This window comes from Gobio gobio (assembly GCF_949357685.1).
Source record: "Gobio gobio genome assembly, chromosome: 5".
Taxonomy (NCBI): domain Eukaryota; kingdom Metazoa; phylum Chordata; class Actinopteri; order Cypriniformes; family Gobionidae; genus Gobio; species Gobio gobio.
This window is the reverse complement of record NC_137101.1, coordinates 24,312,029-24,333,894: the sequence shown is the minus strand read 5'-3', so window position 1 is coordinate 24,333,894 and position 21,866 is coordinate 24,312,029. Positions and strand designations below refer to the sequence as shown.

Here is a 21,866-nt window from a genome sequence, read left to right as displayed (position 1 = left end):
TATACTTTTTTTTTTTTTTTATAAAAAAAAAAAACATAATTAAGAACATAATTAACATGGCTTTATAATCTGAAAAGTAAAATATCTAAAGCAAAAGAAACCGCAAAGTTTTAACAAAAAAATAAAACATCTATTTGTAAATGGACCAGTGTGCAGGCATTCGGAAGGTCTGCTAACATTAATATTACAGTAAAGAACAAACCTACAAAGAAATCTAATAAAGTAATGAAATGTAAAATAACACTGCATAGTTTTCACTGTATAAATTGATAGATTAATGCTTATAAAAGCTAAAGTTATTAATTCAAGAGATGTGAATATTTTCTATTTGCCTTTTGTTCGATTCGAATCAATGGCTCAATCGTCAGCAGGTTTATTAGATGCTGCTTTAAGACCGATCGAATGTAGAACTAATAATATCATATTCTCCTATTTCTCCAAACTATTTACGCCCATTTAAGATATAAACTGTTAAAATAACTACTCTCCAATCCGGTCATTTTGACACCGGCTATTTGTTGTTTATTTGATGGTTTAGACGCGCACACGAAGCCTAAAATATTAAGTGCAAGTCGGTCCATTTCGCAGCACACAAGCCGCCTTGAAGTTGGAAACAGCGTCTCTTGCGCGGATTATTGTGCATTTAATAACTCTTTATTATCAAACACATCCCGCAGTTAAGCAACAGTAGAGATTGCAGTTTACAACAATCACTGAATTTGACGTTTAGTTTAGGTTTAAGGAGAAATGACAGCGCAGCTGTGAAGGGAAGGATGAGCTCGACGGTACACTGCTATAGGAATAGTTTTACCTCATACCATCTTTTTATAATTCTTGGAAGCCAAAATCGAAAATAAAATTAGATTAATATCACAGCACATCCCTAAAGTTTAAGCAGACTAAACTTTTGTTTAGTTCTTGGCCATCGTCACTCAAGCTGACTGTGGTGTTGTGTTCACTGTAGCTCCACGTGAGCTCGCTTTCTCTCTCTCCTGGATTGCGAATGGCAAAAATGCATCACGGACAAATGGTTTAATATTCTCTCATATAGAAACGGCTGGCAAAGATAGAATTTGCCAGACATAACGTCTATCAATTATAATTAGTAAGTGTATTTTCTTAATTTCTCCAGTACCGACAGCAGGCAAATTTACTGGTCGCACATGTGCAACTGGATGTAAAATTCAGTCGCACACTCTCAAATTTTAGTCGCAAAATGCGACCATTTAGTCGCACTCTGGAGCCCTGAAAATAACTGTGCCCACACTTTTTCAACGAATATTTTTCACTGCATGTATTTAGTAAATCCTGACAGTAGTTTTTTAATGCCAAAAGAGGGTTTGTGCTGGTCCAAGCTGTTAGTAAATCTGTCCCATTGAGTTATCTATGTTGCACTGGGAGTTGAAATTCAGTGCGGTTTGAACCAGGTGCATAAAGTAAGCACAGGAAGAAAACTGAGATTGCAAGATTACAAAAAAAAAAAGAATATGTGAGGATATGGAGTCCAGGTGAATGCAGGAAGCACAAACTAAGCACAAATCAACACAACAAACCCACCTAAACCTCATCAAGACTTGGATCAGGAAGTCATAGTGTGTATTTAATACGAGAAAAAGCCACAAGAGCACATATTTCATTTGTCTGAAATAAAACCAGTAATTTTAGGTCTGTTGCAATTTATTCAACAGCATGATTCAATACTGAACTGAAATTTGTGACCCAGTCAGCCAACAAAACTACACCAATTATGGCAAACCGCAAACTGAGTCTCCACATGCAGAAACATCTAAAGCAAATCAATGCAAATTGGGCAGATCATTCTGAAAATGAATATCCAGGTGAGAAACATTAAGGTCTGGAAACTCTGCAGATCAAGCCTTCATGATTTACCCCAGTAGAAACCACTGGAACATCTCAACATGAAAGTCCTTTTGATCAGCAGCTGATGAAACTCTCTGAACCTGTTCTAACTCCTGACTCTGACAGGGACCTTCTTGCTATGAGGCGACAGTGCTAGTCACTTTTATACAATGTCTGAATTATAAATTCATTAACAGTTCATTAAAAATCCATTAACAGATAAAACAAAAAGGTAAGGATAAAACAAATAACACCCATCTACCAATCATCTGTCCACATTTCTCTTTTACTCTGCATATGCACAGTTATACAAGGTAACTCTGCCATCACACATACAGTACTGGAACGATGATTAATATTATATGTATAAGTTGTATGCATTTTAATGACATTTTAATGTAAATACAATTCAGACAATAAATGAAAAATATTTTCAATGCTATTGGCATATGGACAAGTTTATATGTAAGTTTAATGTAATATTATAAGTTTATACATACTTAAATGCAAAATTAACATATAAATAGTAAACTATAAGCATGTTATTAAAGAGATAGTTCACCCTAAAAAGAAAAATGAAGTCATCATTTACTCACTCTGGTGTTGTTCTAATGCAGTATGCCGGTTTTCCTTTATATATATATATAGTCACACTCGCGCTCTTCCATATAATAGGCGTGAATAGTGACCAGCGATCAGTGACATGAAATACAATGCCTAGAAATCTCAAAAAAGCATTTGAGTACGTTCTTCGCTGAGTTGAATATCTCCAGACCAGAGACCTCTTAGAAGAAAAAACATAGATTGTATTGCATGTTGCATTTTTCTTAGTCTTGATTTCTCACAACAACAGTACTTTTCCTAGGTGGACTGAACTGTGACGCTAATAGTGTCACAATTAGGTTCTGTCTAGTCGTTTCTGAAATGTCATATGAATTCTTGTTAGTTACTATGGTTTCTGCTTAGCTAATTTTCATCCAGCTATTCCTGTTTAGTGTCCTCATTTACTATGTGTATTTATACTCCCTTTTCTGTCTTTTGTCAGTTATTGTTTGTGTTGTACATGGATACTCTTCCTGCGTTTGCTTTTATATTAAAAGACTGTATTTCAAACCATCTTCTTCATCATGCGCTTTCTACAGTCACCTAACCGTGACAAATAGTCTCACGAACACGCACGACACATAGCCGTGCACAGAAGACCAACGGCGAAAGTCAGATTCTTTGTTAAATAATACATTACATTATGTATGTAATGCCTTCTATTTTGCCATCAACTGATCGTGTTCAAAAAATTCTTGGCAATCATTAAACTTCACATGATCCTACAAGAGTGATTAAAGGCAACAACAACAAAAAAACAATCACATTTTAGAGATCCGGAATGTTTCAGTTTCATTAACTGACTTTCAAAGCTTCTACATACAAATGACTTTCGATTTTAAGGACCTTGATAGAAATGTAGTGGAGTGAAAAGTACTATATTTGTCTTTCAAATGTAGTGAAGTTAAAGTCACAAGTTGCCAGAAAAAAATTATACTCAAGTAAAGTAAAGTAAGTGTACTTAAGTACAGTACTCAAGTAAATGTACTTCGTTACTGTCCTCCTCTGAATACAGTATAAGTCAGTATAAGTCAAGTATATTTAAGTGTTTTTTTTTTGTATATTTACATTTAATTTTGTAATATCTCTGATTATCCTGTTGCAAAAAGTATACTCTCTTATTTTTGATTTAAAATATGTTTACAACACACTGGAATAAACTTCTTTTTTGTAAAGGCTGACAAAACGTCCTGTTGAGAACATAACAGAAATATAACAAGTGTTTCATTTTACTAAGAAATACCAAACAGAAATATATTCTGATCAAGCAACAATTGAAAGCTAGATGTTGAAAAACCCAGACACAGAGAGTTCTAGAAAATCAAAGGAAAGATCTGTTCTACACTACAAGGCAGGATTAAAACATCGAAATGTCAAATAGAAAGAGAAACACACTTTATACACTCAGTATAATCAGTTTAGGGTACTTTCATGTACATCTATAATCGGTTTAATCCATTGATAAATGTTCTGTCAATACTGTAATCCTGTAATGCTGTTGAAGGTGAAACTAGACGTATATGACGATAGAGAGTGTGAAAGTGAACAGCTGCTCTGTCAGTCGCCCCTACAGACCTTTATCACATCACATCAGTTCAACATGCTAAAAAGACTGCAGTCAGGCCAGTTTAACTCTTATCTGAGTTATAAACAGAGGAACCAGAGATTATAGCATTAACAGCTGAAGTGTTTACAGCCTAAAGCGTTGACCGCATTAATGCTGGATTGAATGTTTTCTATTGCTGTTTCTGGGCTACTGAGAACTTTTTAGCTGCTTTAATAGGTATCCTAGCTACCATGAAGTGAAGTTAGCATTAGCATTATATTTCAGGGTTTTAATGCAGAGTTGCCAACACTCACACATTTGGTGTGAGACACGCTTTCACTCTGCCCAAGTAAATTTCACGCCAAATTGGCAACCCTACTTTTGATATGAAACAAAGTCTAAACTTTTAAGGGGGGGTTTAATGCTATTTCATGCATTCTGACTTATTTACACTGTTAATGAGATGGATTCTCATGCTAAACATGGCCAAAATGAAACAAAACGAGTTGGACGTATGACAGAGTATTTCTGTGCCAAATACATTCCCTCCTAATTCAAATAAGTTTAGGACTGTTTTTTTTTCTGAGTTTGGGCCTGTGAGGTCATAATACGTGGAATTGCTTGTATGGACACTTCTCCTGGATGAGCGTACGCGTCCATCAACAAGCTTCGTTCGGGTTACAGAAGCCGTCGGCAGCGCTGGCATTTTATTTTTAGACCACGAAATCAACAATATCACTGAAGAAGTGTGTTTCTGGTTGTGAGGGAAAGTTAACCTTGTTCAGCTTCCCAAATAACCCAGCGTTGAACAGTGGAAGCAGTTTGTTTACCTGGAGCAACAACGGAGTTCTGCAAGTGTGTTTGTTTGTTCCCTGTCAACATCAAATGTCTGTTTGGTTGGCAATCGGCGCACAATTGCATATAATATAAACAACATGGACATACAGTGAATAAAAGGTTATCCAGGGAGGGATAATGCCAAGAATGTATTGTGCGTGTGTGTGTGCGTGCGCGCACACTCTCTTAAGCTCCGCCCACTGCACTCCTTCACGAGTTTGGCAATCGGCGCACAATTGCATATAATATAAACGCCAGCTCTACGTGATATTCTCGCGCATGCGTCGTGGTGCTTCGTTCACCTCAGAGGCCTAGGCAGAAGACAAGCACCTGTTGAATAAAGTCGTTATTTTATTTATTTTTTGCGCACAAAAACTATTCTCATCGCTTCATAAAATGATTGTAGAACCACTGTAGTGAGATGGACTTTGTAACGACGTCTTTAGTACCTTTTATGGGTCTTGTGAGTGCAAATTACATTTTGCCAATGTAGGCCTTTCTGAGCCATCGGATTTCAACTAAAATATCTTAATTTATGTTCCGAAGATGAACAAAGGTCTTAGGGGTGTCGAACGACATGAGGGTAAGTCATTAATGACAGAATTTTCATTTTCGGGTGAACTAACCCTTTAAAGCCAGAGCCTTTGAAAAACAGAGTTGTAACATGCTATCATCTCATGGCGGCGCAGTCACGTGGCTCATGGAGCTCTCAATAGTTCCAAACAAACCAGTGCTGTCAATACATTTGAATGGCTTAAGCAGGATAGACAACAGCTTCACTATACAGGTATTTGCAGCACTTTTTGGTAAATAGTACAGCATAGTGTGCATTGATTATTACGTTGACGACATTTAAAGTATAATTTTATTATAGAGAGGGATGGAGAGGCAATATTGTTAACATTACTGTTAAAGTTTTTCTTGTATTTAACCCTGGTATTCCTTACTAATTGGTCACACTCATACTCATTGGTGGTCACATGTGACCATACACCGTCCTTTCAATAATATTTATTGAATATTTTGAGGAGATCCTACTATTTGTGCAATAATTATGGTCCATTAATGACCCCGTACATTTTTTAAAAATGTTCTATTAATATTTATATTATAATTAGTGTAGTATTTAAGGTTAAAATAGAGAATTCCAATGCAAAGAGGCAAATTAGAGTCATTTTGTGGCTGGAAAATTATAATTTTCATTTGTAATGGTATGGTTTACCAACTAGATGCCTGTATGGCTCTTTAATAAATATACATGTATCTAGTCTAGTTGCTCAAAAAAGTGTTGCAGGCCATAACTACTTATTTTTAGGTTTTGCATTTGAATAAATATTTAGACATGATCAAAATGGTAAATGGACTGCATTTATATAGCGCTTTCAACAGACCCATGGCCATCCAAAGCGCTTTACATATTGCCTCACATTCACCCATTCACACACCGACGGCGGTGTCAGCCATGCAAGGTGGCATCAAGCTCGTCGGGAGTAGCTGGGGTTAGGTGTCTTGCTCATGGACACCTCGACACTTGTTCAGATGGAATCGGGGATTGAACCACCAACCTTCCAGTTTGTTGACAACCTACATGAACCACTGAGCCACAGCAGCCCCACGACATGATCAAACGCTAGATTTTTTTAACACTAGAACATTAATAACTTACATCCTAATATTTTAAGTGATTCTTATATAAGCATGCACAAATGAATATTAATGAATGCAAATATAATTTAACCCAAGAGAATTTTAAGTGCTAAAAAGGCAAACTTATTTTTCCTTATGTACAGTAGACTATATACATATGAATTGATACTGAATCAAGATCAAAATTGATATTTGGGAAATTGAAATTTGGCAACCCTGCTTTAATGATCATGATTCCTCACTGAACGTGTCTGGTTGAGATGAAGTAAATCAGGGTAAACAGGCTCATGTGTTTACATTTTTAACAGTGTATTTTCAGTGCATTGAGGGTGAATAAGCAGGTTGCTATTAATGCCCTCACAGCCTTCACAAGTAGAACTAGCTTCAAAAAAAGACAACTACTTCAAACACAGACGCCTTGATGGTCATTAAGTGCACTAATCTAATGAAGAAACTTCATTAAGCCTTTTCAGTGGTTTGGGATTCAGCCTTTCTGCCTCTCAGAACTCTGTTTCCTCTGAGACAAATACAGTGTAATTGTGGAATTATTAATGTAATCATAATTAAATCAAGTGACGTGTACAATAACTAAAGCATGGGAATGTTCGTCTGAGGGTAGAGCAGCACTCTAGATTCAACAAGGTTGTTAACAAGGTGTTGGGTGAACAGATTATGTCAAATATGGTGGTAATATTTGCATTTCAACTGTTAAGAAACAAAAATGCCTGATTTGTATTGATCTAAACAAACTCTACCCTGCCAAAAATACAGAGCTAGTCTAGCTAGTCATGCTGTTCTCAAGCAAAACTAAGCTAGTATAGCTGACCCATCAGCATTCACACTTTTTTTGAAGACCAAGTCAACACCTCAAATTTGTTGTTGTGCTCCTCAAACCATTCCTGAACCATTTTTGCTTTGTGGCAGGGCGCATTATCCTGCTGAAAGAGATACAGCCACCAGGGAATACCGTTTCCATGAAAGGATGTACATGTTCTGCAACAATGCTTAGGTAGGTGGTACGTGTCAAAGTAACATCCACATGGATGGCAGGACCCAAGGTTTCCCAGCAGAACATTGCCTCCCCCGGCTTGCCTTCTTCCCATAGTGCATCCTGGTGCCATGTGTTCCCCAGGTAAGCGGCGCACACGCACTCGGCCATCCACGTGATGTAAAATAAAACGTGATTCATCAGACCAGGCCACCTTCTTCCATTACTTCCATGACTTACATGGTCCAGTTCTGATGCTCTCTGTTGGCACTTTCAGCGGTGGATAGGGGTCAGCATGAGTGTCCTGCCCCATGCGCATCAAACTGTGATGCACTGCGTATTCTGAAACCTTTCTATTAGAAGAACCAGCATTAACTTCTTGAGCAATTTGAGCTACAGTAGCTCGTCTGTTTGACCAGCCTTTGCTCCCCACGTGCATCAATGAGACTTGGCCACCCATGACCCTGTCGCCGGTTTACCACTATTCCTTCCTTGGACTACTTTTGATAGATACTGACCACTGCAGACCAGAAACACCCCAGAAGAGCTACAATTTTAGAGATGCTCTGAACCAGTTGTCTAGCCATCACACTTTGGCCTAGCTATCGATTCTTTTTGTAATCAATTAATCTAGCACTTAATCGATCGATTAATCGGATAAAATATGTGTGTGTTTTTAAACAACCAAAACAAATAATGCATAACGAAAATGAAGAGGAAAAGCAATTTAATTTATTAATATGCACAACAGGTTCCATGCTGTAATCTAGCCCTGACATCAAAGTAAATATCTGTTTTATGTAGATTTCTACACCTGCAGCATTTACCATTAGGCTACTAACAAATAATATATAATTTCTGGGGTGAGCCTATTTGCTATGGTAACCTAGCAACCTGTGTGTGTTTGTGTGTGTGCACGCGTGTCATGCGTGAGGAAGAGTGACGCCCCAGTCAGACCAGTTGCTTCATTGCAATTTGGTACGGCAGAAATACATACATTCATTTTCAATAGAACGCTGCATTTGGCTTGCATCACTTGCATTGTGGTGCATTTTAGGTGAAGCATCCGTTCGAAAAATCGCGTCACAACATCATGTCCCGGTGTATACAGTGAATGCATGCTGAAATTATTGTTGCGTGGCTACATAAAAGTTTAAGCATATGTGATGCATTGCCGCGATTGGTCTGACTGGTGCGTGAGAGAGACGAGGGTGCATGCGTGTGTGTGTGTGTGTGAAGGGGTTCTTTTTTTTAAGCTATACTCTCTTGCAATTGAACGTGAATACGTTAATACTACTTAAAACATCAAAGCTAAACATTATATCTAGTCAAACCGCATCCCGACATCGCTATAAATACAGTATGGGATTAAAATCAGCGAACATCAATGTATAGGCTTAGGCTACGTTACCATTTAAGTCGTACTGCTGTGGAATGCCAGGTCTACTTTGCAGTAGACACATTGCACCTTGTTCTGTTCTTTTTCAAGAATGTAATGATCCCAAACTTTAGACATTTTCTGTCGTTTATGGACATCTTTACTCTCCGCCATCGCGGCAACTAAATTCAAAATGTATCACCCGCTATGGTGTGCTTCCTGGACATTGAACAACGGTCCGTGTGAATCAGATCCCTGCGCGTAAAGAGTTTTTGCCTCAAGGAATTTTTGTAATCGAGTTAATCGAGTAACTCGATGAATCGTTTCAGCCCTACTTTGGCCCTTGTCAAACTCGATCAAATCCTTACGCTTGCCCATTTTTCTTGCTTTTAACACATCAACTTTGAGGACAAAATGTTCACTTGCTGCCTAATATATATATATATATATATACACTTTCAGCACACCTTAGGAGGGTCCGAGTCATATATTTAGACCAGAATGTCATAAAAACTTGGTGGTGGGATCTTTTGAGTTGAACCAGTGAAAAAACCACCAAAAACACCCCAGCAACCCCCTAACAACCATCAACACATATTAACCATATAGCAACATGCTAAAAACCATATAGAACATCACATAGCAACACTCTGAGATTATTGAGAAAAGATAGACAGATATATAGATAGATAGACAGACAGACAGACAGATAGACTGATCTTTATGAAGTGAACGTTACGCGCATCTGTTCTGAATGAGAGCAGGTGTGCGCTGACAGACAGAAACCTGCTGTGATCAAAACCTCCCTTTCAATTCTTCCCTCCTCCTTCTGCCTCACTTCCTGTGTTGCCACAGGACCGTTTGCCCTAAAACAGCTTCAAAGAGCAGTGCAGGTATTAATACAGACCATCAGATAGACTTAAATGTTCAGAACTAGACCACAGGCTGTGTGTGTTTGTTTGTGAAACAAACTGAGGTGTGAGAGACGTGATGAATAATTGCTTTAGTGGAGCTAGTGGAGGTTCTTCTCTCTGAAAACACAAGCTGTTTGTTTATTTTGATCTTGCTGCTTTTCCAGACGCTGTTGTTTCTGTCTCCCGCCATTCACTGTCTTCCCCTCACGGACTCTTCTAGCCTTTTTTAATAGCAAATGTGAGACAGTGAATGACAGGGAGAGCTAGAATTTCTCCAACTTTGCATCATCATGACGATTTCTGCAATGTTACAGCACTCTGCCAAAAAGAACCTGTCCAATTCAACACACCAACAGAGTAGAGCTTTATATATAAACTACAGGTAATTCACCTGCTTATAATGACCTACAGGTAGTGAAAGAAAAAAAAGATAATGGCGTACAAAGATGGTATCAGGTGTAAATATTGTGGTTTTATATTTAAAATAGTTTTGCCTCCTTAAGATGAATCACTTCTATTCCTCATTTGAAAGTCACTTTGGGTAAAAGCATCTGCTAAATGAATAAATGTAAATATAAATGTTATGTATACATTTATAATTACTGAACACGAATTCATTCAGAAACGAATAAAGTGACTGCCATTATGAGTGAGTCATTTAATCATTCACTCAATTGATTCTTTTAAAACGCTGATTCATTCAGGAATGAAACTGCTTTGTGTGTAACTAGGAGCAGCGCACTATTCTGCTGCTTTGTTTGGAAATATTCTTATTTTAATTACAGGATTAGTTCACTTCAGAATGAATTAACATTTCCTTATAATTTACTCACCCCCATATCATCCAAGATGTTCATGTCGTTATTTCTTCAGTCGAAAAGAATGTTTTTTGAGGAAATCATTCCAGGGTTTTTCTCCATATAGTGGACGGCAACCAACGGGTTGAAGGCCCAAATTGCAGTCTCAATGCAGCCTCAGAGAGCTCTAAACAATCCAAGCTGAGGAATAAGGGTCTTATCTAGCGAAACCATCTGTCATTTTCTAAAAATAAATAAAAATAATGATTTACCTTTTAACCACAACCTGCTCTGCTTTTAACTGCTCTGGAATGGAAGTACCAACCCAGTGCCGAAAAACTCCATCTCATTTTCAAACTTCAAAATTGTCCGACATCTTTGTTTTTCATTTTTGTGGTAAAGGCCGTTTGATTTAGTCTTTGCATGTTCGCTTTATTAACACTGGGTCGGTACTTCCACCTACGTCACGCATGACCTTTTCAGCGTGATTACGTTATACGTGGCACATCGCAGAGCAGTGCAAGACGAGCCTTTGTGGTTAAAAAGTATATCATTTTATATATATTTTTTTTTTAGAAATGACAGATGGTTTCGCTAGATTAGACCCTTATTCCTCGGCTGGGAACGTGTAGAGCTCATTGAGACAGCAATTTGGACCTTCAACCCGTTGGTTGCCATTGAAGTCCACTATATTATGAAAAATCCTGGAATGTTTTCCTCAAAAAACTTAATTTCTTTTAAACTGAAGAAAGAAAGACATTAAAGGTCCTGTTCTTCGTGATCCCATTTTCAAACTTTAGTTAGTGTGCAATGTTGCTGTTAGAGCATAAATAATACCTGTAAAATTATAAAGCTCAAAGTTCAATGCCAAGCGAGAAATTTTATTTAACAGAAGTTCCCTTTCAAAGCCTACAGCGAACGGCCGGTGTGGACTACATCCCTGTACATCCTGCTTTAATGAGCAGTAGAACAGTTTGTTGACTAACCTCCGCCCACAAGAATACGCGAAAAAGGGGGCGTGGTCTTGTTGCTCCCGCGTGGAGAAGAGGAAGTGTTTCGTTCGGTTGCGTTTGTATAGTTTGTTTGTTGCCATGTCGTCGAGACGCTGTTATTTTCATCCCGGAGTCAAATCACCTTTATTTGGCCTTCAGGGGCTGTTCTTTGAGCGCATGCATCTCCGTTATGGTAAGAGGCGTGACTTTTCCGGGCAACGTGCGCTAAGCTGCTGTCGAATCACAACACGGGAACCGCTGGCACAATCAGAACTCGTTACGTGTTTCTGAAGGAGGGACTTCATAGAACAGGGAAATCCTCGAGCCGTTTTTAGGACAGTGAAAACAGTGGTATACAGATAAGTAAATTGTGTGAAAAATACTGGGGTTTTTTACATGCGAAACATGAACACATGTTATATTGCACACTGTAAACACAATCAAAGCTACAAAAAAACACGAAAAACGGGACCTTTAACATCTTGGATAACATGGGGACGAGTAAATTATCAGGAAATTTTAACTAATCCTTTAATGAAGCAAAAACAAAGTAAGTTTCACACTTGCTATTTTTTCGGAATATTATTTTATATTCAGTAAACAACAAAACTTGCTCCTGTGATACTGATTAAATATCTATTACGTGTGTTATAGAAGGTCACATACCTGGTTATGTTTGTTACAGTTGTAGCATTTTGTCTCTACCTCAAACTCTCTGCGTTTCCTTAATTAAAAGTACTATTAAGGTACTTTGATGTACACTGAAGGATTATAATATTTACTTACTGTTTCTGGGCCTTGAGGTGTCTAGACGGGGGTTTTCTGGTATTGAACAGGCTTTGTATCTTGAAAGTCTTGATGGAAGGTTGTTGAGAAGTACATCTCTGATTACCATGATAGCTTTGTCTCTCTCCTCAAGAGCATTAGTCGTGTAATTGCTGTATGAGTCTGTATAAAAAGCCCAATTAAAAGAGCATCAAGTCTCTCATCCATAAAGCACATTAACAATGGCTAATTAAACCTGATTCTGATTTACTTTCTGAAGTCATTTAATAGAGCAGGCTCTTTTTGTCATTCACCTTTGCGTTGCTGTTTTCATCGTTCTTTGCCTCTTGAATGAGCTCGTCAGTCCATCATCATCTCTGTAAAGATAAAACATTAATCGTGTGTGAAGGTACAGTCCTAATGGGGTCTTATCATTATCAAGGAAGCGTTTGAAAGCTGTTCACTTTTAAATTGTTTTTTTTTTTCCTGCCACATCCCCGCAGATGTATTAGTTGCCATGACAATTGCAGCTTCTTCTCCAAAACTCTGCAGTTGCTTTCAAACGAATTCATGAAACATGCAAATAAGGCAAAGACACACACCAGCCCGGCGGATAATCATGTTACAGCTTTCAAACAGTTCCTCTTCCTCTGTGGCTGATTATAAGACGTGGATTTAACAGCGCCAGAGGTTTAACCGCTTCTCATTGGCATATGAATCGTTCCTGAGACGGGCTGATGGAGGTAGAGGCGTTTAAAACAGCTGATTCACTGTCTGCTGTTTCACTGATACACTGACTTGAGTAAATAAGCTATTTTTAAATATGTTTGGGGAGAAATAAGATTATGGAGCTGCGTGTCTTGTTGCTTTGCCATGTCTGGTTTTAGCCTTTGTTTTTTTTTATTATCTTTGATTATAGCAATTAGATGATAAATACATTTGATTAAGGCCTAATCCACATCACTTGATATTTGGGATTAGAGCTCTTGCTGTATGATGCACAGTTATCTAATACAGAAGAGCATTTTGTCTGTTTTAAATTAAAGCAATTTACAAATGAGCAAGATGCTTAACATGCAATGATGTCACATTACTTGGAATTTATTTCTGGATTTAAGTATATCTTTAAACGCTTTAAAATTAATTGTCAATTTAAATGAACAAAATAAATATATTTTGAAATGTAACTATGCCCTCTACAGGATTTTTAGTAGCATTTAGACATTATCCTTGTGCTGAAAGCCATGAAACAAATATAAAATATTAAATGTCATTCTATATATTTAAAAATATATAGATATATATGATTAAAATATAAGTACTGTAAATATGCACATTTGAAATATTGTAAATATGAACAAGGTTCACCCAAAAATAAAAATTCTGTCATTAATTACTCAAACTCATGTCGTTCGAAACCCGTAAGACCTTCGTTCATCTTCAGAACACAAATTAAGATATCTTTGATGATATCTGAGAGCTTTCTGACCCCTCCAAAGACAGCTATTAAATGAACACTTTCAAGGTCCAGAAAGTTAGTAAAGATACCACTCCAGTGGTTCAACCTTAATTTTATGAAGCGCAGAGAATACTTTTTGTGCAGAATACCATCTGATCTTAACAATTACAGACCTATTTCGAAATTGCCAAAGTAAAAGTATTGCAAAAGTATAGGAGCAATCTGTTTTAAATCAGCTGTTTTTAATTGTGAATAAAATATATTGGATCGTTTTCAGTCTGGTTTTAGATCTAAGCATAGCACTGAATCTGCCTTGTTAAGAGTGGTAAACGACTTGTTATTAATCGTGGATTCGGGAAATTGTGCAGTGTTGGTATAGTTGGATTTAAGTGCGGCATTTGATACAGTCGATCACTGCATTCTTTTAAACAGGTTAAAAACCGAGGTTGCCATCTGTGACTCAGCATTAGAGTGGTTTGCATCCTACTTCACTGAGAGGAGCTTCTCTGTGGAGATGGGCCAGTTTCATTCATCGCCTGCTTCTGTCACGGCTGGGGTGCCGCAGGGCTGCATTTTGGGCCCGGTTTTATTTTCTTTATATATGCTCCCTCTTCGTTACATTTTTGAATCTCACAAGGTTCCATATCACATCTACGCGGATGATACCCAGTTGTACATGTCATTAAAACCTGGGTCAAAGTCCTTATCGGATTTGTTAGCCTGTATAAATTAGGGGTTGCACCGACTAGTCGACTAATCGACTTTAATGCTCTGCCTTGACGCTTTAAGCTTGACGTCGACTAGTCGCTGGCATATAGAGGGCGCTCAACAGGATAAGCCATTTCCTGACATGCAGGCTCCCAGGCTCTGTTTCCAACAGTTAAAAATGACAAACAAATACATACTCAGAGAGCTCTCCAAGACATGTTTGATTATACCATCTGGTAGTGTTGTCACGATACTGGAACTTCTAACTTCGATACGATACCTAAAAAAGTATCGATATTCGATACCATTTTCAATACCACGGGGAAACGCTGCATACACTGTCAAATAGATATTTTGAATATAATTAATTTTTTTGTCCGTCTATTGAGAGTCTAGGCAATAAAAAATTTATTCTGAAGAGATAACTTTATATGAGAAAGATTTTTCTCATATATAAACGTTGATCAATTAGGCTACCATTACAATTATATCACAAATATTTGCTAACTAATTGTGTTGCAATATCTTACAGCACCAGGAAGCTTGATTTCAAATTTAATTTAAAAAGACGAGTAAACAGTAATAAAATAAGAAGAAATAAACAAATTACAAACAATAGCACAAATAAATACAATAGAATAAAGATACAAATGAAATAGACTGCTTTATTTTTTCAGGTAGGTCTAACATAGGCTATTCAGGTAAGAAACTGAATTAAAAAAAAAATCATATGCGCGAGTCGGCGCAGACAACAAAACATATCAGACCCATTTAAATGCTGCACAGAATGCTGTATTTCAAAGAGATATGGAGGAGATTATGATGATAAACGGTTAGACTCGGAGGAAACTGGCTTTAAAAAAACAGAAAGGCTTTAGTCAAACTGTGGTAATAATGAAACGCTATTGGCTGTTTCAAAAAAGGGGAGGAGCTGCTAACAGCTGCAGCCGTTAAAAGAACACTCCACTTTTTTTGAAAATAGGCTCATTTTACAAGTCCCCTAGAGTTAAATAGTTGAGTTGTGCCGTTTTTGAATCCATTCAGCCGATCTTTGTATCTGGCGGTAGCACTTTTAGCATAGCTTAGCATACATCATTGATTCTGATCAGTCCATTAGCATCTCATTCAAATAATGACCAAAGACACTTTCAATATTTTTCCTATTAAAACTTGACTCTTCTACAGTTACATCGTGTGCTAAGACAAACTGAAAATGAAAAGTTGCGATTTTCTACACCTATATGGCTAGGAACTACTTTCTCATTCCTGCGTAATAGTCGCGGATCTTCGCGGCCGTACCATGGCTGCAGCGGCGCAATAATTCGTTGGTATTCTGTGGAACATGGTGGTAGTATACACCTTACTATCACAGCCCTTTACAACACACAGAACCATGGCTAATCACACAGGTAAATCCACAACATAATTTGTCGGCTGCAAGCCTGAAACTTTCTCTGCAACTACACGAACTTAGTGCCGGTCACATTGAAAGTTACCTAGCTGGGGGCTACTTTCAGGCGCTGTAATATCATTGCGCTGCTGCAGCCATGGTACGGCCGCGAAGATCCGCGACTATTACGCCGGATTGAGAAAGAAGTTCCTAGCCATATAGGTGTAGAAAATCGCAACTTTTCATTTTCAGTTGGTCTTAGCACACAGTGTAACTGTAGAAGAGTCAAGTTTTAAATAGGAAAAATATTAAAAGCGTCATTTTTTGAATGAGATGATAATGGACTGATCAGAATCAATGATGTATGCTAAGCTATGCTAAAAGTGCTACCGCCAGATACAAAGATCGGCTGAATGGATTCAAAAACGGTAAAACTCAACTATTTAACTCAAGGGGACTTGTAAAATGAGCCTATTTTCAAAAAAAGTGGAGTGTTCCTTTAAAGGGGAAATTACGTCAACACATTGAATAATGCTACGCGTTCCAGGGCACTTCAGTGGGCCTTTAAGTATATTTGACCTTTAATAAGCTGGAAAAAAGAGCTCATTTTTGCACTTGTATGTCAGAGGCGGCTTTACGGTATGTGTGTGCGCTTCTTGTGCGAGTTCGAAATCTGCGGGATCCCGCGCTAAATTCAGACCGGTCACACCAACACAAACATGCTGTCATGAGGAAAAATCCAGCAGTTCGCCATGTTCAGAGGGTTAACCGGATTGAATGAGAGGAGGCGGGTGCATGTCAACTCGCTGTCGGTCGGAGAGGAGAGCGCAGCTGGTATCGATACTGTAGAAAATGAGTATCGTATCGTTTCAGATATTTCAGTATCGATACATATCGAAATATCGATATTTTTGACAACACTACCATCTGGAAGCTCAAAATTGATTGGGAGAATGCACGCTTATTGTACAGGTCAGTTAATCACCGTTCTAAATGCGTGCTGCATTGTAACACACACACACATAGCTTGCACATAACGCGCGCGCCTTACACAAAACCATTCAGTAGCGCAGAAATGTATCAACACTGTTCTGTGATGTATCACTAAATAACTTAGAAACTGAAAAGTTATAACATATATTTCTTAGTAGCTAACTAAAACTCACAGCTTATTAGTAGACAGACGCTGGCAAGTAGAATTAATTCACACGCAATCGCTCTCTCCACTAATGCATTCATATAGCCTACATAATCTTTATTGTGCTACTTTAGCTGTATCTGATTCAGAACCATAGACCGTAAAAAAATATGGACGACGCAACTTAATTGACTTCCGCTGACCAAAGTTGAAGCTTTCATAGGCCCGCTCGCGGCGCTGACATCTTGGGACCGAGTCTGCGCAGTAGCGATCTCGGGACGGGAGTTGCGCAGTAGAGAACAGGAAGTAGAGGCGCGATTATCAAAAGCCCGCCCACACTCTCGCAGATGCAGAACAATTCATTATGTTGGTGTGAAATAAACAGTTATGGAAATGTAGAAATTAAAGCTAAAGCTCCAATCTCCTCCCAAAAATCCAGAAAAAAGTTAGTTAGTGCCTCAGTGACACTTTCACTCAGAGAAGCCCTCAATCTCAGCTGTCAATCATGACGTCATACCCCCCGTTTTTATAGCATCATATCTCACTAAAACTAAACTTATTTAAAAAACGAACACTTGAAATGAAATTATTGTAATAAAAACTGCCTAAAATAACAGAAACCATCTTTAGGAAACAATTATTTGAAGTGTAATTAAATTGTTTAGTGTGTCTCGCGCCCATTCAAATACATGGAGGGGTGGGGTTTAGGAGCTACACTGGGACCGGCCACCGGGGGGCGATCGAGGCGCGGAAGCTTCAATTTCTGACAGGAGCACTACAGGCTTGTTCAGAACGAGCAGAAATCTGTGAGAAATATAACGACCCAAAGACAAAAGAACTGATACAGAAGCTGTTGTAGTAGGAGCAATAACCTTATGGGCAGCGCTGTGACATATGCCATAGCTGTCCTGTGCACAAGAAAACTCGTGTTCGCGTCTCAGCTCAAGGTTCAGGGTTATTTGTTTATTAATGACGTCATCAGCGACTACTCGACTTTCATCACATAAATGTCGACTTGAAAAAATCGGAAGTTGTTCAACCCCTAGTATAAATGACCTTAAATGTTGGATGGGTGATAATTTTCTTCAGTTAAATGAAAACAAGACTGAAGTCATTTTATTTGGCTCCCCCCATTTGGTCGACGTTCTGACTTCTTGTACAGGACCCTCTGCAAGCAAACATCCGCACTCATGTAAAGAACCTTGAATTCAGTTAAAATTTGACAAGCAATTTACGGAAATTGAAATTTTTTCTATCTTTTAGTGACCTAGAGACAGTCATTCATGCCTTTATTTCAACAAGGCTTGATTATTGCAATGCTCTATATGCTGGTATTAACCAATTTTCCCTATCTTCTTTATTCTTCCCTTCTCTTCTTTATCTACATTTAAGTCATCTCTGAAAACATATTTTTGCTCAGGCCTATTCATAATTTTGGGTATGTTAGTCTTAATGAGTTAAATTCTTTGTTTTGATTTTAATTTGGTTTGATGGTTTAGTTGTTGAATTGAAATTTTTATACTCTTTTATTTTTTTATTGTGTTTTTGTGAAGCACCTTGGTCAGCAGTAATGTTGTTTTAAGGTGCTATATAAATAAAAGTGACCATGACCTTGTTCATTTGTATTAAAATCGTGCCTGTTTTCTCGTCATTGAGCTTGGATCTTCCTCACTGTGTGCAGATCTCCTGGCAGTGCCGAAGCATCCGTATGCAGCCATGGAGAACTGGGGCCTGAGTGTGTTTGTGGAGCAGAAGATCTTGTTGGATCCTGACGTCTCCTCCTTCTCCTATCAGATGGAGCTCACCATGGTGGTGGTGCACGAGATCTGCCATCAGGTAAAACACACTTGGGGTTTCACATTCACAGTTAAGCTTCATCTTGCTGGAAGAAGACAAACACATTTATATATAAGTAACAATATCAGATGTGTTAATAATAAATCACAATGGACTCATTTAGTCCAATCATATCACCTGATCTGTCAGCGTCACTTTTCTGACATTTTCTACTGTTTATTTCATGACTGTTAAAGTCTGTGTGAAATGGGAGTTGTGATAGTTTTTTCTTCCCTAGAACAAGAAAGCGTAGGGCAGGACTTGATTTTTTTTTTCCCATTGTGAGTTGATTGGATGGTTGTGGTTTGCTATTGCTATGGTGTCATGTGATTGACAGGTTGTCCCACCCTCGTACCAGTAAACACTGCATCAGAGAAAAGAAGCTGCAAGATGGGGCCTTATTTTGATTAAAGATTATAAGGCCACATAAATTAAATATTATAATAATGATGCACATAGATAAATCCGTTAATAAAAAATACTACGCTATTTCATAAAATATAAGATTGGGCAATTTTGATTTAATGGTGACTTTAATATTTGCTTAAATTGCATTTTGATTATAGATAAGTTTAAGTCACACAAATTTAGCTCCTCCAAGTTTTGTAGCATTTAAAAAATGTTTTGAAAAATTTATTTTAATCCTTAAATCAGCTGAAAGAAGAATTGCATTAAAACTCTCTAAATTTGTATACTATGTATATTTGATTATATATTATTTATACATTTCTGTATTTATTATTTCATTTTTTTCTTTAATTTCTTTGTTTATTTTTCTTTTTTTTATCAGCAAAAGCTGCTTGAACTTGTGTTTGTGTTGAACAATAATGTTTGTTGTTCGAAGAGGTTTAATAAAGGTAACGTTAGTTTGAGGCATCTCAACAACAATTCCAGCAGGAATTGAAGATAATGTAATGGAAATGATCAAAAACGATTTTCATGAAGCATGGATTAACCTGCTCTATCATGTGTATTGAAAACCGTCTAAGGTTACGTATGTAACCTCTGTTCCCTGAGAACAGGGAACGAGCGCTGCGTCTAGCTGACGCTATGGGGAACGCCCTCGGCGTGACTGGTGTCTGAAGCTACTATCGAATCACGGCAAAGTCTTTGACCGACGTCAGCCCATGACGTCATCAACGTGCGACCCGGAAGTATAAAAGGGCGCCGTGCCAACACATACACATCTTCTCGTCTGAAGGGACTGTATGGCAGATAGGCCCTGAAGCATGGCAACGCGACGCAGCGCTCGTTCCCTGTTCTCAGGGAACAGAGGTTACATACGTAACCTTAGACGTTCCCTTTCGAAAGGGAACTCTCGCTGCGTCTAGCTGACGCTATGGGGAACGATATACCAACGCCGCCATGCTGAGGGGAGTGTCTGCCATTGGCAGTGACAACTGTCAACTCAAGTAATTCATAGAAAAACCTGAGCGATTCCCCCTCAGGTCCTGGGCTGACAGTGACAGCACTCCCTACGGTCATAGCCCAAGCTATACAACTAAACGGAACCCTAACGCACTGCGTGGAGTTCCATCTAGACAGCTCGAAGGCCCGGGACCACTACTTCCAAAGAAGGGGTCCCTTCAAGGGAATGTGGCTAGGGGACCCGAAGGAACCCCAGCCAGTCACTACTCGGGAAATGTTCTCCCGAGTGCCACCAGGGAGGCCTGACCTGGTGCCCTAAGTGTTATGGACACTTCGGTTTAGCCAACCCTGTCTGTTCAAACAGAGCCTCTGGATGGTGCCCAAGGGGCGTCCAAGCTAAGGGACTGAAACACAGGCAGTCTTACTTAGCCCGGAACTCAGAGACGGGTTATCCAAGAGAGCAACACTCAGCGTAGTGCTTTTCAACCCTTGCTATCGAGGGGAGTCTGCCTGCTCAAATCAAGGATCTACCAGGTGCTTGTGTTTCAAAGCAGTAGGGAGGCCGAAAGGGCCTTAATGACTGATCTAACAGGGAGGCCTCATGAGAGGCCTACGACCGTCTGACCAGGCTCAGGCGGCTGAGCACTCATAGACGACCCTCATTGAGGGGAGCAGCTGAGCCTGCCTGGCGAGTAACCTCCAGCTGTAGGCCCAACTACCACAAGTTCTCACAGAGAACTGGTAATTAAAGTGCCTAGCTCAGGAACTTCAACTTCAAGGAGGCCCTGTGGGCCTACTACTTGATAGCGGGTATTCCAGGGAGGCCTATAGAGGCCTACTACCTAACCGCAAGCCATGCTGGAAACCCAAGCATCCAGGCTCGGGACTCCGTCCTCAGGGAGGCCTTAGTGAGGCCTACTACCTGACAGCAATACCGCCTGCTGAGGTTACCCTTGTTTTCTCAAGGAGGCCTAATGGAGGCCTACTACTTGACAGTCAAGCTACGCAGGCTAGTCGGGCATCCTGTTTAAGGAACCCGTCCTCAAGGGAGGCCTATTAAGGCCTACTACCTGATAACCAGCCTTTAGGGAGGCCTGGAGAGGCCTACTACCTGATTGCAATACGTGCCAAATGACTGGGTCCCAGGAACACCTCAGGGAGGCCTGATGGGGCCTACTACCTCGTTCGAGTGACCACCATCTGGGACTCGACAGTCAAGCTACGCAGGCTTTTCGAGCATCCTGATTAAGGAACTCGCCCTCAAGGGAGGCCTATTAAGGCCTACTACCTGATAAGCAGCCTTCAGGGAGGCCTGGAGAGGCCTGCTACCTGTATGCAATGCGTGCTAACTGTTTTCAGATGACTGGACCCCAGGAACACCTTAGGGAGGCCTGATGGGGCCTACTACCTTGTTCGAGTCAGGGAGGCCTATTAAGGCCTAGAATTAACAGCAGGCTCTCAGGGAGGCCTGATGAGGCCTACAACCTGCCTCTGAGAGTGACCACAATCCGGGAACTCACCCTCAGGAAAGCCTAGTAAGGTCTTAGAGTTAACAGCAGGCCTTTCAGGGAGGCCTGATGAGGCCTACAACCTGCTTCTGGTAGTGATCACAACCTGAGAGCTCACTCTCAAGGAGGCCT

At 39.2% G+C, this 21,866-nt stretch overlaps 1 protein-coding gene across 1 annotated transcript in view; it reads left to right on the top strand.

Annotated features, from left to right (window-relative positions):
* LOC307126119 (thyrotropin-releasing hormone-degrading ectoenzyme-like) overlaps positions 1-21,866 on the top strand; it is a 170,745-nt gene that overhangs the window by 61,233 nt on the left and 87,646 nt on the right. The window contains exon 4 of the mRNA XM_079816506.1: positions 18,704-18,858. Within this exon, the coding sequence (XP_079672632.1) occupies positions 18,704-18,858 (155 nt within the window). The remainder of the gene's footprint in view (positions 1-18,703; positions 18,859-21,866) is intronic.